At 36.5% G+C, this 16,852-nt stretch overlaps 2 protein-coding genes across 2 annotated transcripts; one reads left to right on the top strand and one right to left on the bottom strand.

The window, feature by feature from the left end:
- Positions 1-6,084: 6,084 nt before the first annotated feature.
- Positions 6,085-8,455, top strand: LOC110862414 (transcription initiation factor TFIID subunit 12). Its single transcript, XM_022111611.2, has 5 exons — positions 6,085-6,271; positions 6,697-6,896; positions 7,314-7,765; positions 8,042-8,163; positions 8,252-8,455. Exons 1-5 carry the CDS (start codon positions 6,170-6,172, stop codon positions 8,378-8,380), a joined length of 1,005 nt encoding a protein of 334 aa, XP_021967303.1. The 5' UTR covers positions 6,085-6,169; the 3' UTR covers positions 8,381-8,455.
- Positions 8,456-13,508: 5,053 nt separating this feature from the next.
- Positions 13,509-15,740, bottom strand: LOC110862403 (membrane-bound alkaline phosphatase). The gene is made up of 5 exons (XM_035845515.1): positions 15,639-15,740; positions 15,103-15,404; positions 14,791-15,034; positions 14,270-14,755; positions 13,509-13,912 (listed from the first exon to the last, which is right to left on the bottom strand). The coding sequence occupies exons 1-5, from the start codon at positions 15,706-15,708 to the stop codon at positions 13,509-13,511; spliced, it is 1,506 nt and encodes a 501-aa protein (XP_035701408.1). The 5' UTR covers positions 15,709-15,740.
- Between the last annotated feature and the right edge of the window lie 1,112 nt (positions 15,741-16,852).

The raw sequence follows: 16,852 nt of genomic DNA, 5'->3' as shown, positions 1-16,852 counted from the left end.
TGAAGCACCGACCCGCATAGTAATGACTGTAGCAGGTATTGCTTTTGGTGGAGAATGTACTTTGAGGAATTGATGAGAACCTAATTTTGTTTAAGTTGCGATTGTATGATCTCCATTCTTCGATGAAGTTGAGGGGATTGATTTTCACGCCACGCAAGGGAGTGTCCCCACACGGATGACAGAAGACATACAGATCCAACTCGATAGGATTTAAGACGAATAATTTACAAGTCAATTTGACAGGAGGAGTTCGGTGCGACATGAATGCCGTTGAAATCACCGACTTGGCTGAAACGCCTGAATCAACCAGGAACATAAATTCTGGGTTTTCTGAGCAAGATGTCAAACTCCGCTGGATATTGTAAATGTTGCCACCCTCCGCTAACCAGTTCCGAATTGCGGGCATTACGACGGATGTGGACGCTTGATTAAAGCGTGTGGTACGCTTAGGATTTGGATAGGCACGATGGTTACAACTTTTGTAATATTTTGTACCATCAAGGGTAAAATTTGACATGTTAAATATTACTTTTGCATGCGTTTCGTCATCAAGTAGGTTGTTTAGTAGAGTTAGTTCCGCCAAAGTTTGACGGACATTGACAAAGTCGACGAAAATTTGGAAAACTGGGATTGTTGAGGCGTCGTGGATATACTTAAGTGAAGGTTGTGCTTGTAATTTGAAGATGAGTAAGGTAAGATGGAAACAATGCTTTAAAAATTTAATTAGCATGTTTTCAATCATAGTTTTGAAAAGGATTTGAAAGAAATTTTATGTTAATAATGATAGGTATTTTGTGTAGAATGTTCTAGAATATTAAGAAACATGCGTAATGCCTCATTGATGTCAGGTTCACCTAATCAGTCTGCGATACTTTATTGTCAAAGCTTGTAGAAACTTACAAAATACGAATTACATCAACATACATATGCCCATTAGCTAATTGTGGCCTCCCTTTATTTAAAATTTATGGACTGTGGGTGAAACACGCAATTATTTGGTTTTGGCTAAAGCTAGCTTTTGTGAACAGCGGACACGAAATAATTAAAGTTTTATACGGACGTATTTACTAATGACCCCATTTACCTATGTAAGATTTATGCGTCACATACATACCACTGAAAGCTTAAGTCTTAACACATTAATCATGAAGAAAATCCCGAAAGTGGTCATATTCCATTGAAGCCTGTCCATCACATATTTAGATGTAGGTATGTATATACATACCCTATAAGCACCCGTACCCGTATTTCTTGCGTATTTCGTTCGTTGTCGCGTATTTAGTTCGTAAAATATTTTATTGGTAGTTTTCTTAAGTTATACTCACATTAAACGAAAGAAAAATCCCTCAGGTTTTCTGAGCATGTAATATGCATGCAATAGAAATGGATTACATCTCACTAAAACATGCGTATTCTATACCCGTTAAAACGCATGTATTACGTGGGTAGAATTCATCCGTATTCATTCCACTTGTAATACGTAGGTAAACAGCAGATTATTTTTTAGAAAGTTAAAATAATTTTAGAGGGAATATTTATACGAAACAATGGACGATAGCGTGGTCCTTCCATTCAGAACTAACATAATGTTCTCCGTCGTAAAGTTTAAGTCGGACTGCAATTAGTGCAATAAGGGCCCACATGTTGGTTAAGCGCTGATAGGCGCCATTGTTACCGGCCCTCTGGCCCAAGTAATAATGTCACGTCACTAATAAAGAAGCTTGAGAAGCCAGAAAAGTCCTGGCCAAAGTTGGAAGTCACATGTTAGCAAATTGCAGGTAATTTTACTAATTATTTATTGTTTTAAATTTAACTAACCTTATCTAACAATTCTCTAGATACATTTCTGCAAGGACGGCAATTGCAAGAGGCTGCTCGATTTACATGCGACTTGGACACTTCTGATGCAGACGGCGGAGAAGAAAATAGTCCCCCTTTCCAAAGTCTCCTGCATTATCTCTTGTGCCCGACGCACACCATGACCAAGAACAATATGCACAAAACGTATCCCAAATTGTTATTACAGACGACGGTGCCTGTAAGTTGAACTATACTTGATTATAGTTATTGTCTTCTATCAATGACGAGTAAGCGAGTTATTATATTACATTATATTAAGTCCCTGTTTAATATTTCCAGGTCTTGTAGCTGTTCATGGCGAGCAAGTGACCTCTGCAAGCCACTCACAGCAGGTTGACTTGAATTTCGACAATCCAATTGGGACAGGAGGTCATCTGGTGGTCCAACCTGAAGGAAGTGAAGCGAGCATTTACCAGATGTATTAGAAGTTAGCCCAGCCCAGCCCAGCGTAGGGATCCCCCTGAGCCGAGCCGAGCCGAGGCGAACCGAATTTGATATTCAATGGCCATATAACTCACTAGGTATACTAGCGACCTGTCGTCTGGACCTAGCTATCCCACTATGTTTTTTGGAATCCACTGAGGTCCCATACAAAGGATCCAATGTTATTTCCGTGTAAAATTCATATTTGGCGAATTGCCGTGGCGCCAAATTCGCCAAATTTGCGTGTTTTTACTTTTCAAATCGCTATAACTTTTGAGATTCTTGATGGATTTTCAAAATTTTAGTACCAAAATGATCACAAATAGTTAAGTTTTCACACAAGAACAAAAATTAATTTTTTTCAAAATTTTCGAAATTTTCGAAATTTTCCAAAATTTTCCGATCAAGGAATCGGGCGAAAAAAGCTTTAAAATTATTCAAAAATTGAAAATTTTCGTTTCTCAATTATTTCGTAAAATTCCGATTTTTGTGATCATTTTGATCCAAAAATTTTGAAAATCCCGCTTAAACTTAAAAAGTTACACAGGTTTGAAATTGGTCGAAAATCCTGATTTTTAAGTTTGGCGCTACGACAATTCGCCAAATATGAATTTTACACGGAAATACGATTGGATCCTTCATATGGGACCTAAGTAGATTCTAAGAAACATAGTGTGATAGCTAGGTCCAGACGACAGGTCGCGAGTATACCTACTCAGTGCGGTGCCACAAAAGTTAAAGTGGGTGTGGCTCCATATGACCACACCCCCTTCTTATGGGGCAAATTGAGATTATATTTAAATCGATATATTACGGATTCGCCAAACTCAAAAAATAGTTTGATTGCACCCCTCACTCGACCACACCCACTTTTGGGGTAAAATGAGATTATCCTCATATTCGCCTCCGCAAGCAGATACACAGTGAATAAATCAAGTGGGGTTGGCTCCCCACTTGAGCACACCCACTTTTGAGGCAAAATGAGATCAAATTGAAATTTGCAAACAAGCAAGACGTGCTTATACTAAAACAAGTGGGGCGCAAGCTCCTTGAGTACACCCACTAATCAGGCAAAACGAAATTTATATCCGCCCAAGTTGGTTATTCATATCAAATTTGTGGGCAGTTGCTTTAATTTTTCAAGTACGCAATTCTTTAGGCGGGCACGATTTCTCAACGGGAATATCTTCCCCAGAACCCAAGCCTCCCGCTGAAACAAAGCTCATAATCATATCTATTGGGGAACTCTGAGAATTTATGTCCGCCCAACGTGCCGCTTCATATAATATTTGTGGGCATTTGCTTTGATTTTTTAAGTATGCAACTCTTCAGGCGGGCCCGATTTCTCAACGGGAATATCTTCCCCACAACCTAAGCGTCCCGCCGAAAAAAGTTCATGATCGTATCTATTGGGGAACTCTGAGAATTTATGTCCGCTCAACGTGCCTATTCATATAATATTTGTAGGCATTTGCTTTGAATTTTCATTATTATTATTATTATTATTATTATTATTATTATTATTATTATTATATATACAAATATTATAATATTAATAATATATCAGAAGAAGTATATAAATTTAGTTCGTTTTATTAAATCAACGCAAGAAATGCATAGGAATTGTATACAAAATTTGCCGTTTAAAAACACAATTTGTATTTAGTTGTTTTACATACATATGTATGTATTGGGGTTGAATTTGTGAATAAAAGTCACACAGATTGTAGTTCGCAATCTGTCAAAGTTACACTCATTGTTATTTAGTACATTAGTCTACAAATAAATAGTTTCATAGAAAACAAACATAATCTGCATGCATTTTCTTAAAATGATGTGACATATGTAAGTCACGCAAAATCGACAACGGCTTTCACTATAAATGAATGAATGAATGAATGAATTTATTATCAATCCTTGTGAGGCCGCTTACGGGCCCATGAAGGTACAGGAATTTACATACAATATTTGTGTACTAATATAGGGTAAAAAGTATAAATGAATATAAAACCAGTCAAGACAAAGGAAAAAATATTGGTCATAACCTAGAGATACATAATAGATTACATAATTGACTACAATGGAAATATTGCATGTAAAGGAGAGCTGCACCTCTTCGCTAAGTAGACATAAATTAGTTGTGCGATGATGATGAGGGGTGACAGCATTTGTCTGTATATCTATAATGTATGTGTGAGTTAAAGATGATGGAGGAAGAGAGTGGGAAGGTTTTTATGGGGTTTGGAGATTGGAGGCTGCAGGGGGTTGTGATGACGGGAGGGGCGGGCGGCATGGCAAGATGGTCTTCTTACGATTGGGAGGTGGGAGGGGGGGCGGTTGGCGTCAATAATTCTCAACATCTCGACGTGGGCTGCGTTTGGATTTGGGCATTCGACGGGTTTGAATTACCCCAATGGTGACCAAGGCAAGTGTGACCAGGAGGAGGGCGACGAGACATATAGTTTGAGTAATGTTGAATTTTTCAATGCTGTTGTGGACCTCAATTTGGTGCTCTCGTTGTTGGGTGACTTTCACTATAAATTCATTGTTTGCTTCCCTGGACGGAAAACGTGTTCAAGAAATGAGGGATTTTGTTATTATTAGAATTTGAACACAAATTTAGTTTGACAATTTGTTACGCGTATATTAAATTTCACGGTTCAAGAAGAAAGCTTTCTGTTCACGATTTGGTATTATCTAGAAATTAGATTACATAACGGTGATTATGGTAATTTATATAAATAAATACATATGCTTGACGTGATACTTGAACCAATTCAATGAAATTGATTCTTATCTGTAGTGAGTGGTTTATCTCGAGTATGTGATTGTTTATTACCCTACTGGGAAAACCCATGCGTGGCAATGCGATTATGACCAAATTTCCATTATACATACGACGAAAAAGTTGAACGAGCAATAAGATGTTGCTCGTCGTTTCGAGCACCCTGATTTTTTTTAAATAGTCTGTTCATGCAACATGATACGTTGATCTTTAATCCCATGCAAGATACGCATTCGTCGCCGTGAGATTGGGACAAATTTGTGAAATTTGATTCATTAAAATATTTAGCACCGGCATGTGAGCATGCATGAATTTTAAAAATCATCACGTAACCTTTTGATTATATTTGCAACAAAGTCTTCCATTTTTCTTAACTTCTTCATTACGCACGTATTCGTAAAAATTTTTAATTTAGTGAATAGAAAAGATTCGACACTTTAAAAGTTGGAGAAATAAATACGAACTTGATAAAAACTCCAGATTTTTTGTATTTTTTTGTCAGACTCTACGTAAAATTCTCTTCGATTTAACATAAAACTTTGCTTCCTATGAACGTGACGCACAGTTGCGAAGCTTATCTTATCCATATATTTGCAAAACAGTAAGTACGCAAATATAGTGCATATGTATGCAGTTGACTTTGAGCAACATGATTGATGAGGTACAAATTTAAACCAGAGAGGCGATTTATGACTACATAAATTGGCGAAGCGAGCAAAGCATAACTAACTACGTCCAAATTTTTGTCTTTGCAAATGAAATCAACTGTCAATCAAAGAATTAAATTTCGCTTAAATTCACTAAATTTAAATCCTCATGTCAGTTCAGCCTTGATTGATGACTTTTGATCACAGGATTCGTACATAATGTTGAGCTGAATTTGAGCTTTCAAGAATAATATTTACATATCAAGTCACAACATATGATAACAAAATCATCGGAAAATTCAATTAATTATTGTCCTATCGCGGTTGGAATGCGGTCCAGCGAGTAATAAAAAGGCTGGGTTGCTAATAGCAGAGAATCAGTTTAATTACCTGGTGACAACTACACAATTAGAAAGGGTTCCATCTATTTTATTTATTGGTGCAGATTAAAAAAATGGGTAAAATGAGAAATAACCGCTTCCACGTCTTAGTTGTTCTTCTTTGTTTTTCCAACTTTTGCGAATCAACAATTTCAGAATGCGTCGGTGAACCTCAGGTAAAATTTTGAAATATTGTTTTCGAAATTGAGTTTTTTTATAATTATGGTTAGTTAACTTAGAATTGTTCAATTGAATTTATGGAGAAAACCCGTATTACTACCTTATTATAATAAGGTAGTAATACGGGTTTTCTCCATAATTAAATTATAATTTAAGAGTAGATTAAACTTTAAAAAAATAATGCACTTTTTATTTAATAACTTCATCATTTAATTGCATCGAGCATAAGCTTGTTCTCACATTTTGGAGTTGGACATACATATATGTATCATTTTGTAAAATACAAAATTTCAGTAAACTTAAGCAGTTACAATTATTAGTAAAGGTTGCGCCATTAGTAATTTGTTGGTTGTAGTGTTTCATTTTGCTTCTTAATCCTTGTTGGATAAGAAAACCATGGCATACTTACTTTGAAATTTAGGTGGTCGAGTGTCCCCCATCGGAAGAGGGTATCCCTACATATCATCCCTACCCATACGACTGTCGCAAGTTCATCGAATGTACGAATGGTCACGCGATCGTGCAGTGCTGTGCTCCTGGGACGGTGTGGGATCAAGACTTGCTTGTCTGCAATCATGAATTTATTTCACCTTGCGTCATCGTCACCACTCCAGCCACCCCGTAAGTTTGAGTGCTTTTCCATTCGATTGCATCCATAGCTTCGTGGATCAATTTTGCGCTAAAATCCAGAACAAGCTAGAAACACTTGTCCAAGGTAAATTGGTCCTTGTAATTTGTTTGGTACCAAAATCTAAAAATGTGTGCAAACCTTGTACGCTGATTTCGTATGAAGGAATAAATGCTCCAAAATTAATAAATGTTCACATTGGAATCAAATCGTATTATGTTACATTCTGCAGCTAAGAAAATATTGATAGCGTCTATTATTGATATTTTATTTCGTGATGCAGCTCATGCAAATGAGCTGCTTTGAAAATTCATTCCCCAAAATTGAAATTGAAGGAATATTTATTTATCTGATTGTATGAAATCCAGTGGATGTGATCATGTTTTGCTAAACTATAATTCATATTTCAGAGATTCGACATTGATTTCTACACAAGAAACTCAAACCACAACCACAGCGACTACGACTACACCAACTACTACGAGGCCAACTACGACTACACCAACAACTACGAGGCCAACTACGACTAAACCAACTACTACGAGGCCAACTACGACTACACCAACAACTACGAGGCCAACTACGACTACACCAACAACTACGAGGCCAACTACGACTACACCAACAACTACCACTCCAACTACGACGACACCAACAACTACGACCACACCAACAACTACCACTCCAACAACTACCAGACCAACCACAACAACTAGACCCAGCACAACAAACTCACCGCCACAGCAACTGGTTATTCAAAGGCGCGGATTTAACTACGGTGTGGAACAGCGGGACCATTTCTATAGGAACTGGACAGAATATGAAGTCGGATTTGGAAATCGTGACAGGGACTTTTGGTTAGGTATGGTACATACACCTTCACATACACCTGTACAGTTTCCCTACCAACGGATTTTGTAGGCGACATATAAGTGAAAAATCCGTATTACATTAAACACAGTTTTCCAAATAAAGTAAAACAATAGGCACTTAAAATGGTGATTGGCGTAGATTCCACTATATTACGTCGATACCTTAATAACTAAATTTCTAATTGCGTGCGCGGGCATCATTGCATGTCACTGCCCAGATTTTAGATTTTAATCCCTAGAATGCAACCATATTTCTTGTGAAACAGGTGACTCTTTGGCGTATCACTTAGGGAATAAATTCAGCACATTTGATAGAGACAACGATAACACCAATCACAATTGCGCTGAAAGATACATGGGTGCATGGTGGTTTAATAATTGCTTTCTGGTAAAATATACACTTGTATCCTGGTAAAATATACACTTGTATCCTACGTATAGTTGTGAAATGTTATAATATCTTCGTTAATTTTCAGTCTCATTTAAACGGTGAATACAAAAATTCATCAACTACAATTTCGAACGGAGGACTTATTTGGTCCCTCTGGACAGATTGGGGCTACTCCCTGAAGGCATGTGAAATGAAAATAATCCGGAATAATTAAAAAGTGATTGCATAATGATATAAATTGTCATTCTTGATACTGAAGAAATAAAATGGCCTCTGCTTAATTCGAAAATTGTGTAATCCGTTAAAACATGATTTTGTTAATACATTCCGAACTCATTATATACTATGGAATTCGCTGTTTAGGTTTTATAAGGAAATAGATGATTCACCTAATCAGTTGGATTTTAAGATTCAAAACCAGCATACTGTTGTGAAGTGTTGAAGATGATCTGCATCAGCGTTTTGAAATAATAATACAGAACGGGTACGTTTGTAAATGACTTACAAACGAATATCTTCTGGTGTCCAGATTCAATCTTGTGCCCATGTACTTTTCGACAGAATGGATGGTTACCTGTCATACAATTCATTTCATTATTTAATATTTATTATTTATATTTTTTTACATAAATCTGTATGTCCTGCTTAATACGTTCGGACATACATAGATCAAGAAATTTATAACTACATTTACACTTACAAGTATCTATACATGCACGTGTACAGCTTAGTTTGCAGCGAGTCATGCAGGGGCTTCAGTGAGTACATACTTGGACGAATAGAAATAAACTAAAGGACTAAATGGTTTGGTACTCGTGAGATTTAATTTATGTTATCAGTTTGTGGAGTTGGGATTTATTTTATAAATACGCATCAAAACCCTTAAGCTTACATACATACATAAATCAGTCCACTTAAGTAAAATCTCAAAAACACAATCGGCAATCCGTTATGTGATCTGATGTCAATGAAAATATAATTAAACATTTTAATAAATGTTACACAAGGTTGTAGATAAGTGCGTAATGTGGATAATGAATTTACAGGTCTGTCATTGGCAGGACTGGATGTAGTGGCGTGATCAGGCGATTATTTTAGATATGAATGTGCCTGAATCTCAGCTTTTCTTATATTTTCTGCTAATGAGAGTAATCGATTTAGCAACTAGTAGTAATTACTAGTAAATACTACCATTACGATTTCGTCAAACGTCAGCAGATGCATAATCGTCAAAGGATTTATTAGGAGTAGGATTATTTACACCTACTCCACTTTTTCTATTATTCATTAATTCCATTCATGGGATTTCATGTCAAAACACGTGTAAATACTTTATACGTGTTACAAAAATTAATAAATATCACATCAAACTATAAATTTCCTTACATATGTAGACTTCCTCTAAAAAGAAGAGAATTTCAATATTACTTTTCCCCTGGTGGATGCTTCCTTGTTCCATCCAATCTTCTGAAGCAGCTATTCTTCTATTGCGGCCTGTGCATAATAATGCTGATTTATTTTCAATTTAACTTACGAATATTTAACTATTTATTCCTTACCTTCATACTGGTCGAAACTTAAATCTGATTTATAGCATCTGGTCAACAACTTGTCAACGTTTGTTGTCTTTGGAGATATCTTGGGTACCCTCTAAATGGGCGTGATTCTGATGAGTTACTGCAACATAATATGCTCGGTGGTGATGATTTTCATATGTCTGTAATCCCTTGTCAATTATGCATACACTGCAAATAAACTGGTGTCAATTCCGCGCGGTGTAGTCACATATAGACACCACGCGGTGTTAATTGCCCGTATTAACACCGCGTGGTGTCTATATGTGACTACACCGCGCGGAATTGACACCAGTTTATTTGCAGTGTATATATATATATATCGAAGCAAGCAGGAAACGTATGCAACTAGGTTGAAGTGCTTTTCACAGATCCTGATAATTATGTAAGTTCAGACATCAATCAAACTTTTTTTTAGATAACTTATCATTTAATGCTAACCCAAGTAGAAATCCCGAATTCTCACGTGAATTTCACGCGGAATCAATGTGATTTGGCCGCTTTTTCGATGTGAAATTTACGTGAAATTTAGGTGATCACGTTAATTTCACATGATTTCCACTAATCACCAAAATTTCACGTTAATTTCACATCGAAAAAGCGGCCAAATCACATTGATTCCGCGTGAAATTCACGTGAGAATTCGGGATTTCTACTTGGGAAGCTTCGTGTGCTTAAACTGTAAAATTTTGTATCAATTATCCAACAGCGGCCTTGTATGCGATAGTTGTTAACATATCCAGAGAACTGACCTCTGCACCTGATTTACTATTTTTCTTTTATTTCAGCAATTAAACACACAATTAAACATTGCATGTTTTCAAAAATCGCATGTTTTCAAAAATCGTTTTCGCAATGCTAAAATGCTAAAAAATGCTAAAATTCTATAGTTTTACTTCGCCGGATCTCAGATACACTGTTTTCCAGTCCTTGAAGGCGCCTCCTTGCCATACATAATGAAACCCTTAAACTCAAAGGGTTAATGCTCGTACTGACAATTGAAATACATACAAAACTAAATTTATTTTCTCCAACAATCTCTAAATTACAGTGGCTGATCTTCCTTTTTTTGACATATGTAAATAGGTAAGAAAATCCACATACGTATTTATTGTTATTTATAAACAACTTTGATTTTTATAAATTATTTATAACTAGGGCTCGTAATCCTACGGATCGGATCGGATGGATTGGAGCCGATGATGATCGGATCGGATTTCCAGCATATCGGATTGATCCTACTCGGAGTACTGGTCCGATCCGATCCGATCCGGAGAATTCCTTCGGATTTAGGATGGGATCGGATCGGAAAATTTTTTTAACTAAAATGATTAAAACTACCAGAGTAAAGGAATATTACTATATATGTATGTATAAGTTAGAATGCATACAAACCGATAGATTAATTACTCTGCAATCAATTTTTTTCCAACTTCACATATTTTAATGAAGATACATCACATTACTTTTGAAAGACAATTATCGACAGGCTGCATATTTGTGAAGTTAACAAACCCTTGGCACTGGAGATAACACTTTCGTATTGAATGCCGGTTGCATAAATAGGCAAATAATCTGTAGTCGAGCGAATAGAATATTTAATACATGATTTGATTATGATGTGACATGATAATTTAGAATGATTATTTTAATGCATTATGTGAATTTGTATACATTTGACCTGGTATTAATGATGTAATGACATGTGTGGTCGTGGTCGTGGTGTGACATGTATTGCTAGTAATACTAACAATAACTATACGGAAGGCAGTAGCAGTTACAGGTTGAACACCGATATGCACCATAGTAGCAAAAACTACTGCAAGCTTGGGAGGTATGACAACCACAATCAAGACCAGTGTACTCTAGGGCAAAAAGGCATGGCTGCCGTAAACGTGCCGTAAATGCCGCACAAAAAATCATGCCTCTTTGCCGTAAATGCCTTTTTCAAAAAATGATATTCTGGTCCATGAATAGCTTAGATTTATTGATGAACACAAAGAAAAATTGGTTAGCGTTGAATGATGTCTTACTGATAACATGTACAATTTAAGACTTAAATATAAATGTGCATACGTAACTCTTATATTGGTGTTCAATATATGAATATGTATATGTACATGTGTATTTATGTATCAATTTTATACGAAATTGAATAAGTAATACCTATTATGATACCTATCATAATACCTAGTATGTACATATACATAGGTATGTATTTATATTTATTACTCAATCAATGCTTTCTTTATTTTTGCGAAAAAGCCGGAGCCCCTCATCGCTACATTGAATTGGAACATTATAACATATATTTATTACTATTAAATATATTAAATTTCCTAGAATCAACTTGATTTTGAGCATTAGGTACTTAAATTCAAAATAACTTGAATTTTATAATACAAACTATAGTAATAGTTCAAACTTTACAGTATACTGTGAGCTCTGACGAGGGAAACCTTTTTGGTGCCATGAGCTCCCAGCATAACCACTATATAAATTCCACGTATTTTTTAATACTAGTCCGGCGATGTGCAAAAATTTAAGTGTTAAAATGACATTTGGTCACGTGGTGACGACTTTTCTGACGCGCGTAACGGTAACTTTCAATTTAATTTATACAATCATATTATATTTAGGTTTCGATAGCGTATAACGCAGGAACTCGAGAACACAGTCATTATCGGAGGAGAATCCTTGACGTTCCTAATTGTCGTAATAACCCGACCCATAAGGTTTTGGTTGTTGGGTAAGTTGCCAAATATGTGAGAATTTTTTCCAACAGGGGCAAGCCGAGATTATTCAATTTCCTAATATATAATATGTTTAGATATGGAACTGAGAATGGGGTTAAGTATTGGATACTCAAGAATTCCTGGGGATCTACTTGGTGAGAGAAGGGATATTTTAGGATGAGAAGAGGAGTTAACATGTGTGGAATTGCAGATTGGGCAAGTTATCCGTACGCGTAGGGAACTAAAATTATCTTGATGTTTTGTTTCTAATCTTTATTAGCACGTCAATAAATATCAGTTCGCAAAAACTGGTTTCCAATTCAAGACACCGTATTGCTTATTCTCTTAATATGTAACACTAGTATAATAATATATGAATAAGCTAAGGACCGATTGTTACCCGTTATTGGGCCGATTTTATAAGTTTCTCGGTATCATATGCGTCTCTCTGCCCAATTTGGCACCCATTTATCGCACATAACACAAATTCTCCGTACAAACTCCATCTTCGTCCACGATAAATTCTTATTTGTATTTAATGTTGTTATCAGACCTATGAAAATATGATAAAATACGAGAAAATACAATGAGCTTATTTACCTTGTATTTCCTCACAAATATCTATTTTTATTTTTGCATAAATGTCAACAATAATTGATCTCTTTGAATTATCCGGGTTAATGGAAAATCGGGAATATTGTTAACAAAACAAGACCATAAACCGAACCATGGGTTGATGCAGAAGATGGCGTTGTAGGATAAGTTGCGGTGTGTGTGGTTGTGTCCGAATTTTCTGTAGTGGTCTCATCATCACCAGGAATGCAATGCCTATTTTTTAAACCATCCCCCACACATAGAGCATACCTGAGAATTATTTGATAAGTAATAATTAAAATTATCTGTAAAATTAAAACACGGCATTCTAAAAAATTTAGTAATTTTGAAAAAAACTAATTAAACTTAAAAAAACCCACGCTATCAAATGCGGTATCGAGCTTTGTTCCTGCACCCCCGCAAAGTAATGAGCATACGGTTATTTTGCAAAAATTGGGACGTCCTCTGACGAATGCGCTTCGGAAAATAGCGGCACTGGAACCGGGAGTTCATAATTGGGATTGCTTGTATTATCCAAAAGAACGTTGTGCCTGAGCCCGGTGTCCGGATTTGTCCACGCGGGACCTGGACCGTTAACGTAGTTCAGTGTGGAAAAAACAAAGCCATCGTCCGCGGGAATAATGGAGTGACGTAGGATGGAATTGCCCCTCACGTTGTAGCCACAATATCCCATCGTGTGGGAATGATCGGCACTGACGACGATTAATGTATCTAGATCGTCCGTCATTTCGTCCCCTGTTTTGACGGCTTTGTCAAATTCTACAATTTCCCGCAACGCGCGACCTGGTCTATTGGCATGATGCGCGCTATCAATCTTGCCGCCTAGAAATAAAAATTACATGAGGGGAAATCCTGAGAAAAGCTAAAACGCAAAGAAACAACGATACCCAGAAGACAATTTCACAAATTACCCAAAAAAATTGGGCCATTTGTAAGCTGGTAACTTTGATCAATCTGCATCACTCATCTCAAATGTTCCACATTCAATTGTAATATTTAAGAACTAAAATGGTTGGTAATTAATCGATTTTTTCTTCTGATTAAGAATTGGATTACTTTTCTTAACCGGGATATACGATTAAGATTATGGATCAATCCAGGTTCAATTTGATTTTGTAAGGATTAAGGGTTAACAATTTGGAAATAAAAATGCTGATTAATACACATGCCTAGACTTACCATGAACAAAAAGGAAAAACCCATTTGGATTTTTACTCAATATTTTAATCGCAACTTGCACCATTTCCTGCATCGTGGGGTCATTATCTCTCTCCAGCTCGTCACTCCAAGGTAATCCTTGCATAGCAAACGAGCCCAGCAGATCATCAACCTCTGACACATTTAATCCCAAGAGTTCATCTCGTCCCGTAATATATCTCGCCATCCCACTTTGCCCTTCCTTCATGACGAGCCATTCTTCCGCTATATTTCTTCCATCTGTCCTCTTGCCAGGGGAATTTGTTTCTGGGTCGATTTTCTCCACGGGCGTTAATCTATGCCGACCCCCGCCTAGCAGTACGTTTAGCCTCTGTCCAGCTTCCTTTCTCAATAATTGGATCCCCGAATCCGGACAAACTTCAGGATTCTTACCCGATTCTGCAACATCTGCGTCGGTTTCCCAACTTCGTTGTGCAATACCAGCCCAATTCGCGGCGCCAGGGATTGCTGTGACACGACCGGTTGTCACGATCCCGGTTGATTTCCCTTCCCTCTGAAATTGATAAACGTTTTAACGACAAATTCATGCATCAAATTTATTGGTGAACCAACTTGAGCCCATTCGACTATAGATGAGACATGAAAGTTGGTATTATTTTGGCCTCGACAATCACCAAATACGACCCCCGGTGACAACCCGGCTGTGGAAAATCGAGCCTTACTCCCGCATAAGTACGCCGTCGCGGAGCATGAACTGTCTGCTACTTGAGTGTCCAAGCAGTACGTCTAAAATAATGGTGGGGGTACAATGAGACAGTAATAAAGCACGGGGGGAAGTTATGAGTAATTCAAACCTTTGAGAGTCCAGAGTAAGGAAATGTCTCCATGTGGAGGGAGGATTCCTCCCCGAATCTTGCCCCGTCATCTCTCTGTCCCTTAAAAACCCGAGCGGCAGACACTGAAGTTAATCCCATACCATCGCCGATAAAGAAAATCCCATTTTTTGCCACTGCCTCAAGTGGACCTTGCCGCTCTTTTGAGAGGATGGCCTCCTTTGCCAAATTTCGCCAATGTGTCGGACTTTCTAACCATTGGGAAGGAAGTTGACCTTGAATTGCTTGAACGAATCGTAACGCTTCGAAGGAATCGGAATGATCTTGTAAAAATATAAAATTATCGAGATTACAACTAATTATTGTTTAATTCTTATTTTTAATCATTGATTAATACAGCCAATTGAATTTTCAAATGAATGAATTTTAACTTGTGTGCCACCTTGACTACCATAATTATTATTTTAATTAGTATTTTAATTAAAATAGTGATTAAATTATATTGCAATGCAATTATTATTTGGTATAATGTAATCGTATTTTAATTTTGTATTCACCCTCTTTCCCAATCGCGAGGCAGGTTCCGACCCACAAAACGAAAATTATTGAATACTTGAACAGCTGCATTTTTGTCCAGCAATTCCCCCTCTAGTCGAAAATGGAAGACTGGTCGTAATTTGATTCCACCTCGGGTAATAATAATTGATTTATTGCATCATAGCCAACAGCCTTTGCAAAATTCATAACCACCTCGGGTATGCATACACTGTGTCCCGAATGTATCTCCCCACCACCCGTGCCCCCGGTTTTCATCCACTTTTTCTCGGATATTTTTTGTTTATTTTTTTCTTGCACATTTTTTTACACAATGACCTCAAATGTCAGATAATCTCGTGACCACACACGAGTGAGGATACAAATATTATCACAAGGATATCCTGTCGAGTGGAGATACACTTGGGACACAGTGTAGTTACATATGTTCAAGTCGTAGGGTTTTGTAATAGTTTGAGATAAAGAGTTGAATTGGATTTTGATAACCAAATTTGGAGAGAGAGAGAGTGATTGATTAAGTAATTAAATTAACACATTTATAAATGAATACGTAGTTAGACGTCTATTTATTCCAAGTGTCAATCTCGGGATTGGAATGCCCAATTAACAAACTACTTTATTAATACTCTTATCTGTGTTCGTGACATGACAAGCTCATCCATCCTGATAACATGTAGGTGACAAACACACACAAGAAACATTGTAAAACAATCCAGCCTATGCAAATTCCTAAAGTTGATGGAATGATTAGTTTCCATTTTTTTTGAATTTGTAGAATTTTCAATATTGAATAATTACATAATACGACAAGTCGACTAGCATTAACTAAATATGTTTCATTTACATGCATATAGCCAACAACTTTTCGAACAAGTAACATAATTTCGTAGAGCTTAAAGAAGTTGATGTCGCACAGATAAATAATTAATTATGAAAAATTAAAATTCTTTAATTGATAAAGATTAATTTTATTTCTCTCGGATGGATAAGAAAATAAATTGCATTAAATTTCTCTGTGAGCCCCATTAAAATATTTTTAAATATATTCTTTGACATATCCATGAATTCTGTCCTTGAATCACACATTTTAGTTGACATCTCGAAAACGGTCTGCCTTCATTTTAAATACTACGGATTCTTCATCGACATAAAATTATGCCAATTTTAAGGTATGCATGAAAATTCACAAAATTTCATGCTGAATTGCTTTTTGATC

The sequence above is a fragment of the Folsomia candida genome, unplaced genomic scaffold, assembly GCF_002217175.1.
Source record: "Folsomia candida strain VU population unplaced genomic scaffold, ASM221717v1 Fcan01_Sc056, whole genome shotgun sequence".
Classification (NCBI taxonomy): Eukaryota; Metazoa; Arthropoda; class Collembola; order Entomobryomorpha; family Isotomidae; genus Folsomia; species Folsomia candida.
This window is presented reverse-complemented; position numbering and strand designations above follow the sequence as displayed.